Source organism: Pithys albifrons, chromosome 5, assembly GCF_047495875.1.
Source record: "Pithys albifrons albifrons isolate INPA30051 chromosome 5, PitAlb_v1, whole genome shotgun sequence".
Lineage (NCBI taxonomy): Eukaryota > Metazoa > Chordata > Aves > Passeriformes > Thamnophilidae > Pithys > Pithys albifrons.
In genome coordinates, this window is record NC_092462.1 from 48594674 (window position 1) to 48615953 (window position 21280).

General features: G+C 40.0%; 2 protein-coding genes across 4 annotated transcripts; one reads left to right on the forward strand and one right to left on the reverse strand.

The window, feature by feature from the left end:
- Positions 1 to 381: 381 nt before the first annotated feature.
- SPATA18 (spermatogenesis associated 18) lies at positions 382 to 13701 on the reverse strand. 3 transcript variants are annotated; one of them, XM_071556498.1, is made up of 12 exons: positions 13429 to 13701; positions 11550 to 11655; positions 11338 to 11438; positions 9817 to 9935; positions 8181 to 8315; positions 7358 to 7592; positions 6207 to 6365; positions 5483 to 5658; positions 3509 to 3623; positions 3089 to 3157; positions 2241 to 2298; positions 382 to 1779 (listed from the first exon to the last, which is right to left on the reverse strand). In XM_071556498.1, the coding sequence occupies exons 1-12, from the start codon at positions 13513 to 13515 to the stop codon at positions 1772 to 1774; spliced, it is 1368 nt and encodes a 455-aa protein (XP_071412599.1). In that variant the 5' UTR covers positions 13516 to 13701; the 3' UTR covers positions 382 to 1771. The 3 variants fall into 3 exon arrangements, with proteins under 3 accessions (XP_071412599.1, XP_071412600.1, XP_071412601.1); XM_071556499.1 differs by lacking the exon at positions 13429 to 13701 and adding an exon at positions 12482 to 12936; XM_071556500.1 differs by lacking the exon at positions 3089 to 3157.
- A 59-nt stretch (positions 13702 to 13760) lies between these two features.
- SGCB (sarcoglycan beta) lies at positions 13761 to 21111 on the forward strand. The gene is made up of 6 exons (XM_071556501.1): positions 13761 to 13844; positions 15243 to 15452; positions 16282 to 16467; positions 16580 to 16771; positions 17295 to 17426; positions 18252 to 21111. Exons 1-6 carry the CDS (start codon positions 13821 to 13823, stop codon positions 18453 to 18455), a joined length of 948 nt encoding a protein of 315 aa, XP_071412602.1. The 5' UTR covers positions 13761 to 13820; the 3' UTR covers positions 18456 to 21111.
- The last annotated feature ends 169 nt before the right edge of the window (positions 21112 to 21280 follow it).

Below are 21280 nucleotides of genomic sequence, written 5' to 3' on the forward strand. Positions count from 1 at the left end.
TTACTGCCTTGCTAAAGCATGCTTGCATGAACACCCATACATACATAAATGCAAAAAAGTTCTGGGGATTGCTGGAGTAGTGGTAGATTGTGCCAGTTGCCATGTGAAAAGGGGAGATCTCCTCGACCCTTAATGATTTATTTGTCTGTCAGTGCCCCAGGAAAGCTGAGACCCTTGTGCCTGACCAGTCCATCAGCATCCCATAATGGGGACCCTTTGCCAAACAGCCCAGCTGGATCAGAGGGTGATTCGACTGCCTTTTTCAGGGGGCTAAGCCAACAGCACAAGGGAGACCCCTCAGTGGGTCTTCCTGCTTTATTTGACTGTATTACCCAACTGCCAGTGCCCAGGAAGGACCACCACTAACAGTTTACAGAATAATAGTTTATTAATATAAAATAGTGACAGGTCAAGATTTGAAGACTGCTGGTGACAGTATCTGCCTGCAAAGATGTATTTAAAGCAATATACAAGCAAGCTCTAATCCCCAATAAAAGTATTCAGTGTGCACAATGTATGGTTCTTTCCCAATAGGCATCCCTATGGGGGAGATGACAGGTTCAGCCCATCAGCTGATCACAGCTGTTACGATGGAGTCTTCCCTGATTTTCTCCCCATTCCCAACTGACTTTTATACTATTTCTTTATGTTTAGGTGGAATTTGAGTGACTTTAGCCATAAATACTTTTTTCTGATTGGTGTAGAATTCTCTTGCTTCATTTTTAGAGACAGTCAAAAAATATAGGGTGCATGCCTAGTGTGGGGGTGGTCATACGCGAGAGATGGGCAACTGGGATAGAGCTGTTCATTAATATTACAGTTGTGCGTTAATGAACCACGTTCATCTGAGGAGAGAGATTTTGTCACAGTTGTTGGCTCAGCAACAGGACATCATCTTTCATCTCCCTTGCTTGACAGGTGCTATGCGGTCTTATGAACTACGAAGTACCACCATGAACACGTTCCCCTCCCTGCAAGGATTTCTATGGAGGGAGGCTGTGGAACCTCCACTCTGCTCCACCCTCTGTTTCATCCCCCATAGCAGGTGCTTACTGTATGGGGAGTCGTCATGAAGCATGTCAACCACACTCCATACATGGAGTAGCAGCTGCACTTTACCCTGTAATTTCCATACCATTGTAACTTTGTTAGGATGTGAATATAACTTCTTCATTTCCTCTAATTTTTACTCCCTGCCATCTTCACACAACTGTTCCATGTGACTCTTGCATTGCAGTTAGAAAATGCAGTTAACACAAGAATATATTTTAAAGGCTGCTGTGTGAAACTGGCACATCTTTAGATTATTGCTAATTTCTAAAATTATAAAGAAGCACCAAATAATTACCTTGTTTTCAAGTAACAGCTAACCTCAATATTCTGCAACATTCCCCATTTTGGTTATACATCAAGTTTATCAAAGTTATCAAGGTAAACTGCATCATTCAGAATCTGAGGACAACATTCCAGATGGAGTAATTCAATCTCCACATACAGGATTATATCATTGGTTCCTCTGTGCTTTGCAAATTTTGCCAAATGATTATGATTCTGTATTGCATGTACTTCTTTTTTTTTAAATCAGAAGGGTCAAATTAGTTTCTAAAATTCCAAATAAGCCTTCTGTAATTCCAAAAAACACACAACACGAATTCCATTTGAAGTGACAATTGCCATTCATATTATTGAGGGATTTGAGGTATCCCTGAAGAAATAAGGCACCAGTGAAGTTGTTGGATCCAGATGTCCTGAGCCACAGGAACACATTCAGTTAACACCCTATGGAAGAAAAAGGTACATTTCAGTACAACTATATTGGCTTGGCTTCAAGATAGGCACACATATTCATAGTGCCTAAAATCCCTCATTTCACTGTCACCACTCAGCTATCTCTCCGGAATTTGAAAGGCATGGAGTCAGCAGGTGTACAGCTATCCCTTGTACAGGGAAGGGAGCAAGTTTTACTGACTGTAGAACTGGCCACAGTGAAGGCAGCCAGCAGAGAGAACTGATGACAGTGGTCTGAGTAGAGTGAAAAAACAAGCTCTCCTCCAAGTCAGAAATTTCAGAAAATTCAGAAATTTTTTCCATACACAGAAAAGAAAGGGGCTACCCATTTTGAAAATAAGACTTGAGCGAGTATTTAAAGACCTTCAGAAAGTTATTTTGTCTATTTGTTCAATCATTCAAAGATTTAATGTGAAAACCATGAGTCATTATGAACTAATATGCACACGTACTTGGGCTTCTGTTTCTGCTCCTGCCCCTCAGTGGTGAAAAACTGCGGCTTCGAAATGACTGCAAGACAAACAGAGAAGACACTCTGAAAAACTGTACCCAGGAAAACCAGCTGGGGACCCATCGTATTCAGAAAATTTGCACACGTCTATCAGTGCGGTTCCACTGCTACAAAGTCAAGTTCAACAACTTTCTAGGCTTATTTACACCCCATATGTGCACAAAAAAGTAAGCCATACCCAAAGCCTCTCACATTTTCAATATTCACATTTTAAGTTCAGGGGAAGCATGTAAATTTAATGAGTTAATAATTAGAAAAATACATGTTTTTTACAGAAATAATTTTAAAAGTTGTGTAACTATACCATACGCAGAACTCTCCTAAGGTTTCACATGTCTTACCAGGACCACCTCAGTTCTTCCCCTCCTGCTCACCCTACACTTGTTTTCTGTTCTGCTAGGGCATTAGAGAGTAAAAGGTTACTAATTCCAGGAGGCAGGAACTATGTGCTGTATATGTACTGCAAGATGACTAAAACACTTCCAAATGATGCAATTAGTTATTCAGAAAGGTATTGAAGTAAGGGGGAGTAGGAGCAAAGCATTCCAAGATACTGTATGAGAAGTAGATCATAGTTAAATTCCCAGAAGTATCAACTGTGTCTCTCCTCTGACCAGGCAATAACTATCTGTCAGTTCAGCTTTACTTCAATTCAAGACCTTCAGCAAAGGCATTTATTCCCAATGTTAAAATGTACATGTGGCCCATCAACATTTTTAATAGGTTACCTACGTTCCTAGTTAAAATACTTGATGTTGTTAACACTACAAGCATTCAGCTGAGACTTACATGAACAGACAGGTAACGACGGGTGCTAGAGCTGCAGCTTCTGCTTCTAATTTTACTTCTGTGAAACAACTACAAGAGAAGAGTTTGACAAGCCTCTTTTGAGAGATAGGGTTTGATAAAGACAGACTCTGCAAGCAGACTTGCCATGCTGGACACAAGGCTTGAGGACAGAGGGAGGAAATACAGTAAAGTTTCTTCTTGGAACGGGCTCGGCCAATAATCATACATCTGCATAATTAATACATTAAGGAAAATGGAACTATTCATCCTAAATACAGGCTGAGGCACTAAAACCTAACTGATATTTGATATACAAGTCCACTCATACAGGGAACAGTCAAGAACTAATCTTTTTAAATTTTAAAAACAGTACTGAAATCCAATGACTTCTCTTAACATATTCCTTAACACAATACGTACTCTTTTAGTGACTACCTCTCCCTTCACAATTACAACACCATCTTCCACCAGAGCAGGCCATACATGATAGGACACAAAGGCAGCTGTGAAATCTGAGTCAGGACTACGATAGTACCTGTTGAAACACAGAGTACAAGAAATGTCTGCATGTTAGTGCCAAAAGATAAATATGTTTCAAATCATCAATGCTGATAAAAAGCAGAATATTAGCTACGGCTCTATTATCTTTCTTGACAATTTCTCCATATCACAAATAAAAGCACTCTTTAAGTGATCCTGTAAAGGAAAGGCACATACTCTTTACTTGTACTGACAGACACTCCAACAAAGCCATCTCACACTTCAGAGGACTACTAGATCATATTTTTGCATGAGCCCCATGCAAGACAGGGCCCCCATGTCCACTGACATATTAAACTTTCTGAGCAGCAATTTGGCACACATAGTCATCCCATCTTCCTGAAACATCTTGCTAAAACAAGATCCCTCTAAATGATATTACAGAAATACTCTATCTCAACTATAAAGTTACATCTTAGTATCTTATGAGATATGAGGTAAATTTATTAGCAAGATCCTCATATTGATAATGAAACAGTGACATTTTATCTAAGAATAATTAATTCAAGGGCTTTTGTTGACATGCCAGATATATATTACCTCCCTAAGTCTGGAATATTGGCTAAATAATAAAGTCTCTGGCTTTGTGGATTCAAACTAAAAACAAATACAAAATAACAGAAATAAAAAACAGCAAAGCATCAACACTTTAGTAATGTATTACAATAGCAAGTTATATAAAACAATATTGTAAAGAGGCATGAAGCAAAGTATAGGGTACGATGAAGTTTGGCCAGCCCTTTACAGAATGGTATCACACATAACTAACAGAGATATTTTAATTTCTACAAGTTTTGCTCCATCTCTGTGTACCACATATACATGCTATACATGTAAACATATATATATGCCACATTTATCCAAACAGATGGATAGATGTATGTGTCTCCTGCAGCAGCACAGAAAAACATACTACATTTGTTTTTTGAAGGCCACACACACCAAGTAGGTGGAGAAAGCCAAGAGCTTTGGGTTTCAAACATCTAACTGCCCTGTAATTGGACAGGACCATTGAGTAGTCCTGTATGACTTTGCACTCTCCTGTTGAAAGGCTACTTTCATCTTCTCTACTTCTTTCATTGGCTTCTCAAGATCTTTTCCACTTGTGTTTCATTCTATTTTAAATTATTATTAGAAATTTCCTTATTGATCTAGAGGGTTTTTTGCTTTTGAGAGCAACTTTTTTTTTGAGCTATCAATCCCATTAATTTTCTAGAAAGTATGGAAGCACCCTACAGTTCTCTGCCAGCTAACAAAGCATTGAGCCCTGACCCTACAGAAAAAACTATGTTATGGTGTAAATTTTCATTTTAAGAAACACCATTTTTAAAAGTAATTTTTCTTTCTGCTCAGCTCTGAACCAGAAGAGATGGGAGCATATTAGTATTCATACGTTGTACAGCAGCCACAGCCTGAAGGTCAAAGAAATATGTTAATGATCCTGGTAGCAGACACCAATTGCCAGACCTCAGTAAACATGACTTTTACAGAACAGGCCAGAAAGGAGGAACAAAGATGCAAACACTTCATAAAAGGCAGAGAAAGATCAAACAGGGAAAGGAAAGCTGATGATAATTTTCCTCTTAAATGATAAATTAAATATGCTCTAGAGACTGGAGTTTATCCAGAAAATTTCTCTGCTGTTCATTAAAAACATTGTTAACTCTTGTCTACATCATGGCATTTATACACATCATAAACCTTAAAGACATACCACATTAACTACAGACCAGAAGTATTTGCCCAAAATTAATGTTTAGTAGTCTCAAACCTTTAATTAGGGAACAAATAGACTATACAACCTGACGGACCTTTCTAATAGTAAGAATCTGACCGAATATAAAGAGTTCTTACTTGCTCTCACTGAAAAGTTCTCCATCAATACCAAAGGCAACATCAAGAGGAGGAACGAGTGTCTGCATTGAAAAAGCCAAACAGCATAACTCTTGAATCAAAGGGCTGAGCACAATGAAATCAATTTCTGGTGGAAATGAAATCTTTGGGTTGATGTTCATGGAGCGAATTACTTCCTGAAAATAAACATATTTGAGCAATTTTCACTCACTGACAATTTTACTCACAGGAAAGTATGGAAATCCCGTCTAAATATGCCTCTCAGCTTTCTACTTTTAAAAATCAGCATAATAAGCTCACAGTAATGTTGCCTTAGAGTATTCCAGGAAATTACAGCTTCAGAAAGAATATACTGTGATTTTAGAAATAAAGTATGAGCTACATGGTAGACATAATCTTAGGAAGGAGATGCAGCTTTTCAATAGAACACAAAATTTAAGAGAAATATGAAATCTAGCTTACATTTATTTGATTAAGACAGTGACACTGTATCTTGCCAAAAAATACCATTTTTACAGACAGAGAAATTCTAGTCACAGACAAATAAAACAAGTGATTACTAGTCCTAGCAATATTATTTTGGGAAGCAAACTGCTACAAGACAAAACCTATACGATAACTTTTTTTCTTCTTCAGGTTATGGTGCATTTCTAGTTTACACATTCTGAATTTAATAGCTCCTGAAATAGATCAACACAACACTTTCCCACTGCCCCTGACCTACCTTGACGCTGGCATGAACGTCATAGGCATCCTTGTGGCAAACTATATAATCCAGGACAGCATCTTCAAGTGACTCAGGCCCCGAGTGAGCAAGAGCCAGAGCCTCTTTTACTTGTATTTTGAACTTCCAGTAGGCCATCTTTGCTGCATAAAAAGATTCCTGCAAACATAAAGAACATCCAGTTAAATCTAAGAGACTGAAATTAATTTTTTATCAGTTATCTGAGAAAATGAACTTAACTCAGTATCATCATCATAAGGAGCAACATAAAACACTGCTGTAAAAGGGAAAGTTAACTCATCTGGAAAGAATTCTGTGATTGAGTGTGATTTCTTTGCAGAAGAAGGGATTGAAAGCTTCCCATCTAACCATCTATATTTGCATAGGATTCCATCACACACCCATGATCAGTGCAATCACGTGAATGATATGAAAAGTAATAGCACTTTACATGCCATAGCCTAATGCATCAGGCAGGAACACCTCTTGTTTGTTGTGAAAAAAGGTTGAATTGAAGAGTGTAAACTGCACGACAGTAGGAAATAAAAAACTTCAGTAAGTTAAATGTGCTTGGGATCACACACATTAAGAGACACACTGCCTCTCTGACTCAGGTATGTACTACATCCTTTTTACAGAAAAGAAGATTAAGTACAGAAAAATGAAAACTAATTTCTTCAGACTGAGCTCATAGTAAATATGAGGTAACTCAGTAGTTTCACAGGACGCAATAAAACTAGAAAAGCACATAGCTACAGGCAAGAGGAAAGCATGATATGGAAAGATGTTCAGCTTTGTTGTGTTGTAGCAGTATTTCCAAAAGAATTCGTCTAAATAAGGCAGTTTTGATCAGTGCAGGAATCAGATACTTTCCAGAGCCATTCAGCCTCCTTATATACTCATTTGAGCATCTGTGCCACAGATCACTGACCCTGTTCCAATGTTGGGACGGGTCAGACAGGACACTAATCGAGAGTTCAAACTAGAAGTGTGAAGGGAAGAAAGAAAAATCAATAGGAATAAAGGAAGAAAAGTTTTCTTCTCTGTACTTGACAGAAATGTTAATTTATCCACAATTTAATCCAATGCAGGCACAATATTTTATAGAATACTTCAAGGCTGTAAACTAAGAAATATAATTTCTTTCCTACCACAGCTGCAGTGTATATTATCCTCTGCACTGTCTCCATGTCACTGATGTATGTCCTCAAAAGGCTCTCTGCATCGAAGCGCTCCTGGGCGTAAATGAACCCGAAGCGGGCCACGAGGCAGGCACGGCGGGACGCGTTGATGTGCCTGGCGTGGCCGGGGGACCAGCTCCTTGGGCGAGGGGAACGATGCGACCTGGGCCTGCCGTGCCTGTAGGGAGAGCGGCTCCGTACAAGCCTACGACAGACATGTAAAGAAGACTGAGGGCACTTCACCATCCTCAGATGTTTTTCCCTAGGGCAGAGTTTTGTGTCAATTTAATTTTTACCAAGGTGAGCTAAGATTTTGAGCCAATGTAATTAGAGATGCTGCAGCTGGTTAGTCTAATATGAAGCCATTTGTGTCAAAGTAATTCTTAAAGTGTGTACCAACAAGCACTTTGTTCCTGGGAAACACATTTTTAACTAGCAATATTTTGGAGATTTGTTCCTCTTTCAGTACTACTAAAGTCAAACAAATGTGAATATAACAAGTTCTGCCCTGTAATAGTACAGTGGACTTATCAACAAAAAAAACCCTAACCATCTCTTTTTATTCTATACAGTTGCTGTCAATGGCTGTTTTGTCTGGAACTTAACATAATTGCCTTAAATTAACACATTTGGGCAATAGAAGAAATCAGCCAAAGAGTTTATGTTCCCTCATAACAAAGTGTAAAAGCTTAGCTCTTGTTTATACTTCAGTTTCAAATGAGGATGGAATTCACACTACCTAACATGATCAATTTCTGTAATTCAGTGACTTCTCTAAATTTAATGCCTTTACCTGCTCTGGAGAACAGATTTTTGGGCATCCAGGATAGTAATCTCATCCCGCAGCATTTGAATCTGTTGCTCATAGTCATTCAGACGCTCTAACTTCTTCAGGATATCCTCCTCTTCGGCATGGGAAGTGTTCAGACTTAATCACACATAACAAAGTCAGTCACAAGATGCTCTTCTATCAGTGTAAACCATCTATCAGTTAAACCTCATCATCAAACAAAAGGAGCAGAAAAAGAGGAGATATTTTGAGCAAACTCCTTATGCTGAAATACAGAAAAACTCAAGAGTTTAAAAAACCTTACTCCAAAGCAGACTCAATCTCACTTTAAAATGCAAAAGTGTACTGGTGGCAGGAGAGTGGATAGACTACACTCTATGTTACAGGAGAAATCACTGATTAACATTTGGTATCCTTATGCTAGCTTAGATGATGAGGTCTAAAAGAAATTGGTTTACTTCTTGTACTTAAGATGTTAACTAAATCAGCTCAGTTTCTTTCCTAAAAAAGATTAAGAACCTCAGCATTTTCTCTATCAGGTATTAGGGCTCTTTTTTTGCAGGAATATAGCAGTCAGTCAAAGGATATCACCAAAGATGTAATTCAAGTAATATCAAAAGCTAATGATTCCTCTCCTGCTGTCTCCAAGAGAAGCAGTGTTTCTTAAACATTGGCAGACAAACAGTTAAGCAAGTTTATCTTCTGTCCTTTACTCTTACTTAATATTAAAAAGTATCCCAACATCTCTGCTTTCCCTCCCAATACAGGTTGTTTTCCATTTTCCAAAAGGGGGTGTGGCAGGGAGGAGAATGCTTTCTATTTATTTTGAAGGTATTCACTCTGCCCTTCCTTTTCTTTACTGAAGGATGCTGGCGCGATTTTTGACGATCTAAACCAATGAAAGGCGTAACTCTTATCAATCAACAGGCTTCCTGTTCCAGCTTTCTAAGGAGCAGACAGACTGAGAGGACCACGGATAGGTAACAAGGCCAGCACCATCTGCTAAGAGTTGAAAGACTGTCCAGTCCCATGGACATCCTTAGTCAGCTCCTTTAGGAAAGACTTTAGCAGAGTAGTAGTGAAAGAGGGCTAAAGAATTCTACAGTAAAGAACAACTGGGACAGAAGCAGATTTGTGAAGATGAGTTCTAGAGACAGGTTTGGGGAAAATTCAGTTTGATAACCTTGGAAGCACTTTATAAAGGCATGAAGTTATATCACTTACTGTACTGAAGCAAGACCTGTGAACATTCGCTGTTGTCATGCTAATAGGATGTACAAGACGGTGTCTGCCACTTGGAGCTACCTCTAAAATTGCTCTGGAAGTAGCATTAACTGCACAAATCTGTATCTCAAGCAACTTAGTAATTTTGAGACTATAATGCTCCACAAAATGTGTTATGCAACTAGGCAAAACCTGTTCAGTCCCAGCCACCTTGGAAACACCCCCAGGTCATTTTATAAATGTGTGTATGATGTATCATTTATACACCACCTCTGATACACATGATAAAGAGCCTGATTTTAAGGCAGAAATTAAACATTTCACAAATCTCCATCAGTATTTAGATGTTGAGAGAAAAATGTGGCTTGCTGAAAAACAAAAAGCAAACAAAAAGAATCACAGTTATTTTCCCTACTCTTCTTCCATCTGGTTGATCTGCAGACGAGTTGAAGCCAGTTTTTCCTCCAGGTCTTGAAGTGGAGAAGTCTGAGCGGTGTCCAGTTTGCTCAGCTTCATCTTGCTCTCAATTGAATCCTACCAGGAAACACAAAGTCACAGTGTTTGAATGTACTACCTTACACAATTCCTCAGCAATGTACTACAGCATTATTAGCAGATGTATTTCTAAAGATTTCAGTAATGACCATTTCTAAAGAAACTGAGAACAAAAGCAATTGCATACCTTCTGGAGACATAAGCAATGTCTTCCAGGCATACCAAACAAAGACTCAATTATTTTAAGAAAAATATTCACTTCTTTTATACCTCATGATAGAACTTATGAAAGGTCTGCATATGTAGATTTACTGCTTGTAGACACATCATCAGAACAACGCATTTTGCAGATGTGTTGCACAGTTGGCTTTTTTCAGTTAGTCAACTTCTGATTAACTATATCACCAACTCAAGTAAACTTTTTGGGAATTCAAATACACAAAATAACAGAAAAAGTTATTCGAACAGAGGAGGCAAGCATTGCCATTCCAGAAAGCACATTACTACACATGCCTTTCCATCTTTAACAACCTAGAGAGTTGTCTAATACTAGTGGAAATAAATAAGTAACTGTGCAGGAGGTTCTTTAAATTTTGAATGTCATGTGCAATGACAAATCTGTAACTGGTACACCTTGTGTACTATCATTTAATAACATTATTTTATATTTTGTGGCATTTTTTGGCAGAATTCTACTCCTGTATTATAATAGAAACTGACTCTTAAGGGAGATCACTTTTTATTTGTCCTTATTTTAATTGTGAAAGATTTTGACAGAGGAGGTGAAAACATGAGAAATTAGAGAACACAGAGACATCACTGTCAAATCTTGGGATGCTGAGTATTTTCCCTTAGTCTGCATTAGCCAACACACTTACTTTCTTTCAAAGCAGAAAACCACAACAGACCTATGTTTTCTGCCAAACTGCTGGCACCACAACTCCTTCAGTAAATAATAAATACATACTAACTCCAAACACCACGGCAGGAACACCGTGGTATCATCATGGACACGAGCACTTTTTATTTAACCCTTCTGGAGATAATTTAATGTTAATATAGTCCAACACCTTTTTTCTTAAAAAAAAAAAATAAAAGGAGCTCAGAGATTAATGTATGGAGTTTATGCACACCTTCAGATTACATACACATTTTCACATAATGCTAGGTTTTTCTAACACAAATATAAATTTTTCTACGATGTCTCTGCCATGTAAACTTAGCAAATCTTTACCTAGAAAAGGAAAGCAGTGCACTAACACAGACTTCTTTTACAACACAAATTCCTCCACAATAGCATGGATGTCTCCATAAGCAACTAAGGATGTATTACATTAAGCAAAATCTGGGAGGGAGGTTATTACTGACAGAAGTCATTAAAGTTCTTCTGCAAGTAAAAGTTCACATGGTTCTATTCTCTTAAAATAAACTTTTTACATACCTGAACGAGAGAGCTCTTTCCTGAAGCAGCACAGGAAAAACAAGTCCCTAGCTGTGGCAGGAGACGTTTTTTTATTGTTTCTGTGCCTTCATTATGACCATCTAAGAAAATACATACACTAAGAAACTGTGAGAACACTTACATAAACAGTCAGAGTTTGAAAAAATGTCACATGTGAAAAGTGTTAGTAATTAGACAGGGCACTGATTTACCTTTTTGAGCTGTTTCATTGAGAATTGTGAAGAGCTTCTTTTGAATTTCAGTGTTCAATTCTAATATTTCACAGCATCGGTTCAGATTCTCATCACAGGAATTAATCTGTAAATTAATGTACATTACTGCATCTGTGTGGGCTTTTTTATTTCAACTTATTCCTGTTATGATCATGACATTTTTCCTCCTATAATAACATTTTCACAACCTTTTCTTACTGCATCCACTAGAACACTCATCTTTTAAGGTTCACATTGTTAACAGGCAAATGCACAAGATGTCAGGACTTCTATCACCCACTTAATTCACTACTGGAGAAAACTTACTCCTTTCCCCATTCATAAAGCAGTTGCAACCACAAATGTCTCTAGAAGAAGAACTGTAATAATTGTAGATCTGAGATGAAACCTTTCAACATAGTTATTAATAATATAGCAGATTGTTGGATGAAAAAAATATTAGTCCAAAATCTGGTTTTCCTTATTAGCTAAATACATTTAAGGCTATTATCTTACTTTTTCAGCAGCAACCTGAAAACTCCATGCAATTTCATCTCTGTTTTTAAGAATTAGGAAACAAAACAAATATTACTGAAGAACAGGCAAAATCCAGCATTATGCCTAGGAAAACAGTAAAATTACACCACTTTCAGCAAATGCAATTTTGAAAAGGAGTTGATGGGGTTAATCCATCCAGGATAATACTGCATCTGCCAGGAGAACACACACTTTGTACCTGCTTCCTTTATGTATAACCTGTGTATCATCTTCCACATAGATCACTCTGTTGATCTTCAGGCTCTAATGACTCCACATGGTTTTTACAAGCTTCCAAAACAGCTGAAATTCCCACCCATGCCCCTGTCAGCTTGCGTTTTGATTGCAGCAACATGCTTTCCTCTGGCCTCGGGGAGCCCACTCAACCTGCTCACCTCCACCACAACACGGCAGCAAAGTGTATTTTTCCAGCTCATTACAGCGACAGAACGCCCACGGTGTTTCCATCTGCCAGCTCCTCTTTTTCTGCAACAGCAGCATGGAACTGTTCATCTTCATTGCCCAAGACCTCAGAGACTACCCCTAATTCACTTACTACAGCGAATTCAGCTCCCGCTACTGATTTCCCTTTAAAAAGCTGCATCTCTGCTTTACACCTTTTCTTACCAGCCATAGTACACAGCTACAGGCTCGTGATCAAATCAGCTATCCGTGTCCTGAGGCTAATGAAAACCTAGGGAGGCACCAGTGACAACTCTGTCAAGATTTCCCACTGAGAAAGGTCACAGTTGTGAAGTCTCAGGTTCTGTGAATCCATCTTTCCCTAGTATTACACCTTCACTACTGCTTCTCCTGTTCCATCGTCTCAGTCTCCTGTTAGCGCTCATTCCTCGTCCATGTCGGAGCCACCTGCAGCCTCCTCCTCATCCTCACCCACAACTCTTGCCTCCCCCCCCGCTTCCCCCTAAGCAGCCCCCTGATCGCCGGGCTGTCTGGCAGCAGCCTCTCAGCGCTAACAGGTTTCCGCACCCAGGAGAGGTGGATGCGGATAACCCGTTCTCACTTTCAGCGCCCTTTCTACTCCCGGACCTCCAGCGAAGCCCCGCGCGGTCCCTGCCCCGCAACGCCCCGCTCTGCGCCACGGCACCAGCACCGCTCCAACCCCGCCTCGAACCTCCAGCTCTTGCTCTCAGGGAACATCGTCACGGACAAAAAAAGCCAAAGACCTGGAGCTGGGAGTGCTTAAAAGTTGTTGAGGCCGTGGTGACCCGGTGCGGGGCAGCATTCCCGAACCGGCCTGTGGAACACCGAGCGGCGGCGGCGCCCGCTCCGCGCCCCGCCGGGCAGCGGCCCGCCGGCCCCGAGGAACGGCGGGACCCACCTCGTAGTCCTGCTGCCAGCTCTCCAGCTTCTCCTGCAGCGCCCGGGCGCTGCCCTCGCCCACCAGATTCCTTAAGCCGTCGGCCATGGCCGGCGGTCAGCTCGCTCCCGGGGATGAGGCGGGATGTTCTGCGCTGGCTCCTCTGTCCCTCCGGGAACGCTGCTCGGGCGGCCCAGATGGCACGGGGATGGTACGGGCGGCCCGGCCGCGCTGCCCCGGTCCGCCCGCGGCGGCGGCGCTGTGGCTGTCACGGCAACGCGGGGGGAGCTGGGGGGGACCGGGAGGAGGGAACGGCCGCCAGGCGGCGCCGCCGGTAACGCCCGTGGGCGCGGCCCGCCCGCCGAGCGGCGCCAGGGGGCGCCCGCGGCAGCGCCGCCACAGCGGCGGCGAAGATGGCGGCGGCCGCCCCCGAGCAGGTCCGTCCGCGCCGGGACGCGGCAGGGGCGGCGGCGGCGGGTCCCGCCGGGGCGAGGGGGCCGCAGGGAGCAGCCGGTCCGGCGGGGGCGCTGCTGCGAAGGGGGCGCTCGGGCGGGGGCGCCGTTTTCGTGGCAGGGGGCGAGGCTGGTGTGGGGCTGGAGTCCGCCGGCCCCGGCGCTGTGCGGGCAGGACGGGCTGGGCCGGATGGGGCAGAGGCGGACCGGCCGCGGGGCAGGGGGAGCGGCATCGTTCTGGCCCCAGGCGCGGGTCTGAGACAGACAAAAATACTTTCTGCCTGGGAATGACATGCCCGGCCTGGCTGCACTGCGGGAATTACTTGTGCCCTAGGAATACCGTGGCGGCATGGGCTGCACTGCAGGAGTCACTTTCTGCCCGGGAAGGACATGCCCGGCATTGCTGCACTGCCCCGGGTCGCTGCCGCGCTGGGCTCTGAGCAGCCGGGCGGGGGCGGGCGGGGCCCGCGGTTTGTGCGGGGCTGGGATGGGCCCAGAACATCGCCCAGAAAGCCCTCCATGCACTTGCCCAGGTCAAGCACCTTTCTCAGCACCATTTCTTTATTCTTCGGCAACAGAAGAAAACCCATTGCATCAATATAGATACGAGCAAGTGCAGTTTTGGGATTCATTTCGGGTGAACAAAATCACATCAAAAAGATCAAGTGCCTTCTTTGAAAACTTGAATCCTTGAAACAGTAATCTATTCCATTCAACAGAGGTGGAACAAAGACTTTATTTGTGAATATCTACAAGGGTTGTCTCTATTAATTTGTTGCATTGACAGGATAATCCTTGCAATCTAGTAACTTCAGATTGTTAATCTTCAGGTAGGCAGGCCAAGTTTCCCATGCCAGGTTTGAAGCCGCACAGTATTTTTCTCAATGCAAGCAGTGAAGTTCAATGCAAGCCCTGTGCTGTCCAACTTTAAAACTGTACTTCGCTCTGCTCCTTTTGAATAGACTCACTGGGAGTCTGTCAGACATGAGCTCCAAGGGAACTAAAATCCTGTGTATTGGCAAATGACCTGTAGTATTATCTCCTGTGTCTTCCCCAAGAGATAAACACTTGAAGTTCTTTAAAGCTGTTTTGGGATTTTTTTACTGCAACAATGTCATTAATAATTCCTATCTACATTATAAAAATGAGATATAAAACCATATATTATCTGAAAAACCCTGGATTTGAAACTTAGTCATTGTGTTAGCAGAGTTTACTGTGGTTCTAATTATGTATCCGGTGGCAGACTGAAATCTAATATTGAAAATAACATCTAATGTATTCCACTAGTGAATTCAAATTTATATTTTTTGCATACATATATGTGTGTCATTTTGGTGAATTTACATGCCTTTTGAGGCTAATCCATGCTGTGTGTTACAGCAAAGTTCGAACGGCCCAGTGAAGAAGTCTATGCGAGAGAAGGCTGTGGAACGCAGGAACGTTAACAAGGAACACAACAGTAATTTCAAAGCAGGATACATTCCCATCGATGAAGACCGTCTTCATAAGACAGGGTTACGTGGCAGGAAAGGCAACTTGGCCATATGTGTGATTGTTGTTCTTTTTATTTTGGCTGTCATCAATCTGATTGTGAGTATAATACTTGCACTGTAAGCAACATCAGGTCTTACTTCACTCTGATGATTTATTTAGAGAAATGAAACTTTTTGAGTATGGCTGAGGACCTAAAATGTACTGAAGGAGATTCTCATTTTTCTCCTTTCTGTTTTGCTCTTTTGGAGCCTGAAGAAAATTAGGTGGAAGAATCTTGTAAATTCAATCATGGTTATTTCAGTTGCCAAGAACCCAGCAAGGAACCTACTGTTTACGCAAGAAAGAATTAGGAACCTTCGAAGTGTCACTCCATGCAAAGTGTTATTAGTACAAATGCGGGTATATGCCCAGAACATTTTACATAACTGAGCTGCACATGAGCTTTCAGAATTAATAAGGCACTGCACTCTAAAGCTTAATTGTTGTAATTACCACCCCTTTACTGCTTGGTCATTGAGAAGTAATGAGTAACCTGTGAGGGTTCCAGGTTAAGTATATACTGAGATGGGCTATACAGGAAATTTGTTTAGCCAATGATACCATGATGCCCTTAAACAAAAAGGATATAATTCTGGACAAGATTTAATATTTCATATATATATATATAGAGAGAGATATATAGATATATAGATATAAAAAAATCATTTTAGTTACTGTTTCAGATAAGTCTAAAACTAATGTAAAATGCTTTTCATAATTGTGTTATGATGTTTCCAGTAGGAATTAAACAGACTAAAGTAAATTCACACCTAAAACTCACTTAAACACTAGCATTAATAATGGTTTCAAATCAAACGTCTAGTTAATACAATCCTTCTTGTGGGATACAGTTATTGTAATCTGTGAAAATCCATTCCTCTTTCAGATTACCCTGGTGATCTGGGCAGTGATTCGAATCGGCCCCAACGGTTGTGACAGTATGGAATTCCATGAGAGTGGCTTGCTGCGGTTTAAGCAAGTGTCTGACATGGGTGTTATACACCCCTTATATAAAAGCACTGTAGGAGGGAGACGGAATGAAGATTTGGTGATTACTGGAAATAATCAGCCTGTAAGTTACACCACGTACTGAAAGTCTGTGAGCAACACAAGAGTACTACACTTACATTACGAATAAATGTTATATTTGAAACATTTTTAACCTAACGACTTTGTTTCTGAAGATTGTATTTCAGCAAGGAACAACCAAGCTTAGCGTGGAAAAAGACAAAACTTCCATTACCAGTGATATTGGCATGGAATTTGTAGACCCACGGACACAAAACACCTTGTTCAGCACAGATTATGAGACTCATGAGTTTCATCTGCCAAATGGAGTTAAAATCTTGAATGTACAAAAGGCCTCTACAGAGAGGGTATGTCTCTCTTAAATTATTTTTTATAATTAATGAGAATACAGCTCATAGTTTGTATAACAGTAGAGTAGTACAAGTGGTTTTATAGAGGGTTGAGTGTGCCTTAGGAAGGATTGAACAACCCTGTTCCAGATAAAAAACTCAAAACCTATAAATGCATAGAAGGAACTGATTAAGTGAAAACAGAGGGTTAAAGTTTACATAATCAGTCCTAACAGGAAGCCTGTATTTGCTACGAGTGTTAGCTGTGTATCCCATAAAGTTGTCATATGAGCTGTTACTTTTATCACAAAAATAAACTATTTTACATGCCTTCCAAAATTAAATAACCCTGATTTTGAATGTGAATGTGAAAAATAACAAATAGGCAGAAGGTTTGCAGGCATAATGGCAGAAGGGCAAGTACATTGATGGTTTTTATTAAATTGTGTAGCAATGCTTTTAAGGTAATTAACTCAGACAAACACAAGTGATAGATTTTCATTGATATGTAATGCCCTTTTTTTGTGTGTTATGTTCTTAGATTACCAGCAATGCAACCAGTGATCTAAACATAAAGGTCGATGGCCGTGCTATTGTCCGTGGAAATGAAGGTGTTTTCATCACAGGCAAGACCATTGAGTTTCGAATGGGTGGTAACATGGAACTTAAAGCAGTGAGTATTTCAAATCAGCATTTTTTAAACAGCTTAGTTTCAAATTCAGGCTGATAGTAAACTGATGTAGCTTTATATGGTTTCAGATTTTATATAAAATAGTCATGCATAAAAGTTTAATCAGTATGTTTGGTAGGATTTAAATAAGTGGTTTATTACTTTGCTGTTAATTAATGGTTCAGTAGTTTTCTTACTACTGCTAAGACACCAAAATCCCACAACGCAATTAAAGCTAAGCTATTGGCCTCTGCATTGAAATGAATACCAAAGAGAATTCATTTTCTCCTCTGGAAGCTTTACTGGGGTCATAACTTTGCCAGTTAAGAGCACTACCTTCTGTGCTGCCCCAGTAAGACTCACTAGCATTCCTTTAAGACTTTTGGAGACTATTAAGATTGCAGAGCATATGGAACGAAGGAAGAGGTGAAAGGAGGATAAAAAATAGAGGTATATGCACTTGCATTTCAAGTGTGATTGAATTTCATATATGAATTCAAACACTGATTCCCATTTGACATCCGTATTTTTAGATTTACTGCATTTGCTAATAGGTCTGTAAAGTGAAAAGTGTAAAGTGAAAGTGCTGTCTCTAGTGCAATCTACGTCTGCAATAACAAAGTACGTTGCTTTGCATAGCTGAGAAATCCAAGAGCATTATTATAATTTTCATTTAAAAATTAAACCTTTTCAAACATATTTTCTTATGTTAGTTCTACAGCTGTCCTAAAGATGTCATTTAATCATTAAACCAGCTTGTCCTTCTGAAAAACAACCTGCATTGTTTAAATTAGCAGTTGTACTTTTTTCCCCTCTCCTCCTTAATAGGAAAACAGCATTATCCTGAACGGAACTGTGATGGTCAGCCCATCGCGACTGCCAAGTTCCTCGTACGGGGAACAGTTCAATAACGGCAACTGGCTGCGTTTCAAGCTCTGTATGTGTGCGGATGGGACCCTGTTCAAGGTTCAGGTGACAGGTTATAACATGGGTTGTCAGACTTCTGTCAATCCATGTGGAGCCACACACTAAAACAAACCACTGCCAAGAGAGTTCTCTTTGGTGTTTACATGTGTTTGTATGAAGTAATTGCATGCCTTCAAGGATTTCTGGTTTTTACAGCAGTTTGTACTAACATTTCTTACATAATATTTTTAAGGAAATTCTGTTACGGTCAGAAGTATTATGTCATTATCCTGCTAACAGCAAGAGTGGCACTGATTCAGTAAGCTTTCAGTGTATATGCACACTGAAGTACCTTCTTGAATTGGGATTAGTAGAATATATTTAAAGAACATGATCTTAGCAACAACGTTGACTGCCTTCAGTTGCCTTTAGAAGAGGTTTTTCTCCTACGTCCCAAGACCTTGAGGACTGCTGAGAACACGACTGTGGTCTGAAGTACTTCAAGAGGAATGTCCACTTGTTGTTGGAAATGGATTTGCCAAGGATGGCTGAAGTGGCAGATTTTTCTCTTCTCTCCATTTCTTGTTGATACAATGATTGCCCCCAAACTTTGGTGGTTTGCAAGATGCGTACTAAGTGGGGGGTAAGGGCAGATTCACTTTAAAATACTGCATTATTTCTGCCATTTATTCTCATGTCGTTAAAAAAAATATGCAATCATCAATAATATTTGCAAAGTAATACTGAGTGTGGAAATGTAACTTGAATTTTGAAATAGTCTTGCAGTTATTCAAGTGTTGCTTGAGCTGCCATTTTCTCTGTACTGTTAAGACATTCTGCAGTTGCTTAATTTATGTGAAGTATTTATAAAACATGTTTATATTAGAAGTACAGTTTTAAAGATATAACTTGCTCACTACCCAAAAATAGTGTTTTCCTGGGTGCTTTAATGTGAACAGTGTCTGAGTCCCTTACTTGACAGGTAATAATCTAAGGCATGACTTTTGCAGCAGTGTCTGAGATCAGATGTTTCTTTCCCCATAAATGTCAGTACTGACACATTACTGAAAACTTCAGAATTAAGTTCTGAAGTTAAACTGCAAGTCTGTAACTCTAAATGGGATGGTATGACAGCAGAGTAAATATGTGTGTATTGGAATTTGTCAGCAGTGGAACTGTGGTGAACTGGGGCCTGTTACAGCCTTGCAACTGCTTTTGCAGCAGCAGGGTGTTTAGTGCTAAAAACCAGACCAGCTATTTAGAAGAGTACTCCTTTCCCCACCCCACATATTTCTTCAGTTTAAGATAGATTTTTAATGTTTTGCAGTAGCATCAAATAATCTTAGTAATGGAAGCCACAAAAGTGACTTTGCAACAGCTTTTTGGCAAGTTTTTCTAGATAAGAACACACTTCGTAAACAGTTGTGCAAATGTTACACGTTAACTTCAATATTGGTCATTTGTTATGGGAAGATAAACTATCTACCCTTGTTTTACAGCACTCAAAGTATATAGAATTCCATAAAATACAAACCAGCTCCTGCTGTAACAAGAACTTCACATCTAAGGTCCCAATTCCTAAATTTACTGGAAAGAAGGAATTGAAATTCCTTACTGACTGGAAGTCAGTAAGTCCTTATGCAGGATGTGTATGAGTGGAAATGATTTTTGGAGGGCGATCCTTAAGTCAGGCGTTGCACCACACAGGAGGTCAGAGGAGTCATGTTTCCCTCACTGCTCAAAGGCAAAGCTGAATTTTAATACTCAGTAGTTGTTGGGGTTTTGAGGATGGACAGCAATGGAGCTGATCTGACAAAATCAGAATGAACAGAATAAAATGTAGTAAAAGACATTGAATTGCTCAGTGGGGACATATTAACATTTTGCATACTTGTCTTCATGAACTTCATCGTTTTGCCAGAGTTAATAAACATTTTTAATACCCATTTTGCTGAAAACATGCACCTACCTTTGCTGCTAAGCAATGTTTCATTTAGTATCTGTTACAGTTAAGAAGAGGAAATAAACATTTTCATAATTTTCACTCTCATGCTAAGGGAAGTTTTTTTTTTTAATATATAAATACACAAATATAAAAATATAAAGAACAGCATCCTCAAAGCTGAAATGAATCTTGCAAATGACAGATACTGCCTCCATCAAGTAGGCTACACACAAAGAGGATACTCAAGCTCTTCTCTGGTTAATACTGACATGCGAGTATTGGATTCTTGTAATTACAAGAGTTCTTTTTAAAATAAGGTATGTGGTGTAGCTGAAAGATTTGTCACAAAGGTACTCTTAAATCACGGCCTGGAGAATTGTTTTTCAAGTGTGGAATTTTCTTGTCAAAATGTAACAAAACAAATAATAGAAATAAAAATTTAAATAAATTATGAATTTGCTACCTACTGTGTATGTATTGCTAATATGTTTTGTATTTATATTACACAGTTTGAGAAGTGTTGGCACCACACATGCCTTGTATTCTATGTTTGCTTGATGTTTGTTTTCTGACTGCCTAAGGTACATTTCTCTGTATGTCTTTAAAACATTGTGTGGCACATTATTATCATTATTTCAGTCCCACAGCTGCACTTAAGATTCTGTGTGTTTGAAGTGCATTCTACATGGCTCTGTAAAATGCCAGGCCAGGTACACTGAAGCAACTTGCATGTGAAGAGTTCTCATCATATGTAAAGGTGGTGGTTGTTTCAATGAGTGAAAGACTATTGAATTTCTAATCATGGTTTTGAAATGAAACAATAAATTCTAAGATGCAGCTGTGCTTCAGAAGTGTTATTTCTAAGAATACAGTTTTTCATTAAAAACACATTGTTGTGTTATTGACAGGAAACTGGTATTTTATTAACTGTAAGTATGAAAGTCACTCCACACCTGTTTGTCATGAATTGTATCTGATGGACTTTGCTCAGTGGTAATTGTGTATG

Excerpts from the sequence above, each read along its gene's own strand:
- SPATA18 (XM_071556498.1), bottom strand. The coding sequence starts at position 13,515 with ATGGCCGACGGCTTAAGGAATCTGGTGGGCGAGGGCAGCGCCCGGGCG. Across the intron at positions 11,439-11,549 it reads CAATGAAACAGCTCAAAAAG|ATGGTCATAATGAAGGCACA; the intron begins GTAAATCAGTGC and ends GTATTTTCTTAG. Across the intron at positions 3,158-3,508 it reads GAGAGGTAGTCACTAAAAGA|TTGTTTCACAGAAGTAAAAT; the intron begins GTACGTATTGTG and ends CTTCTCTTGTAG.
- SGCB (XM_071556501.1), top strand. The coding sequence starts at position 13,821 with ATGGCGGCGGCCGCCCCCGAGCAG. Across the intron at positions 16,468-16,579 it reads TTACTGGAAATAATCAGCCT|ATTGTATTTCAGCAAGGAAC; the intron begins GTAAGTTACACC and ends TTGTTTCTGAAG. Across the intron at positions 17,427-18,251 it reads GTAACATGGAACTTAAAGCA|GAAAACAGCATTATCCTGAA; the intron begins GTGAGTATTTCA and ends CCTCCTTAATAG.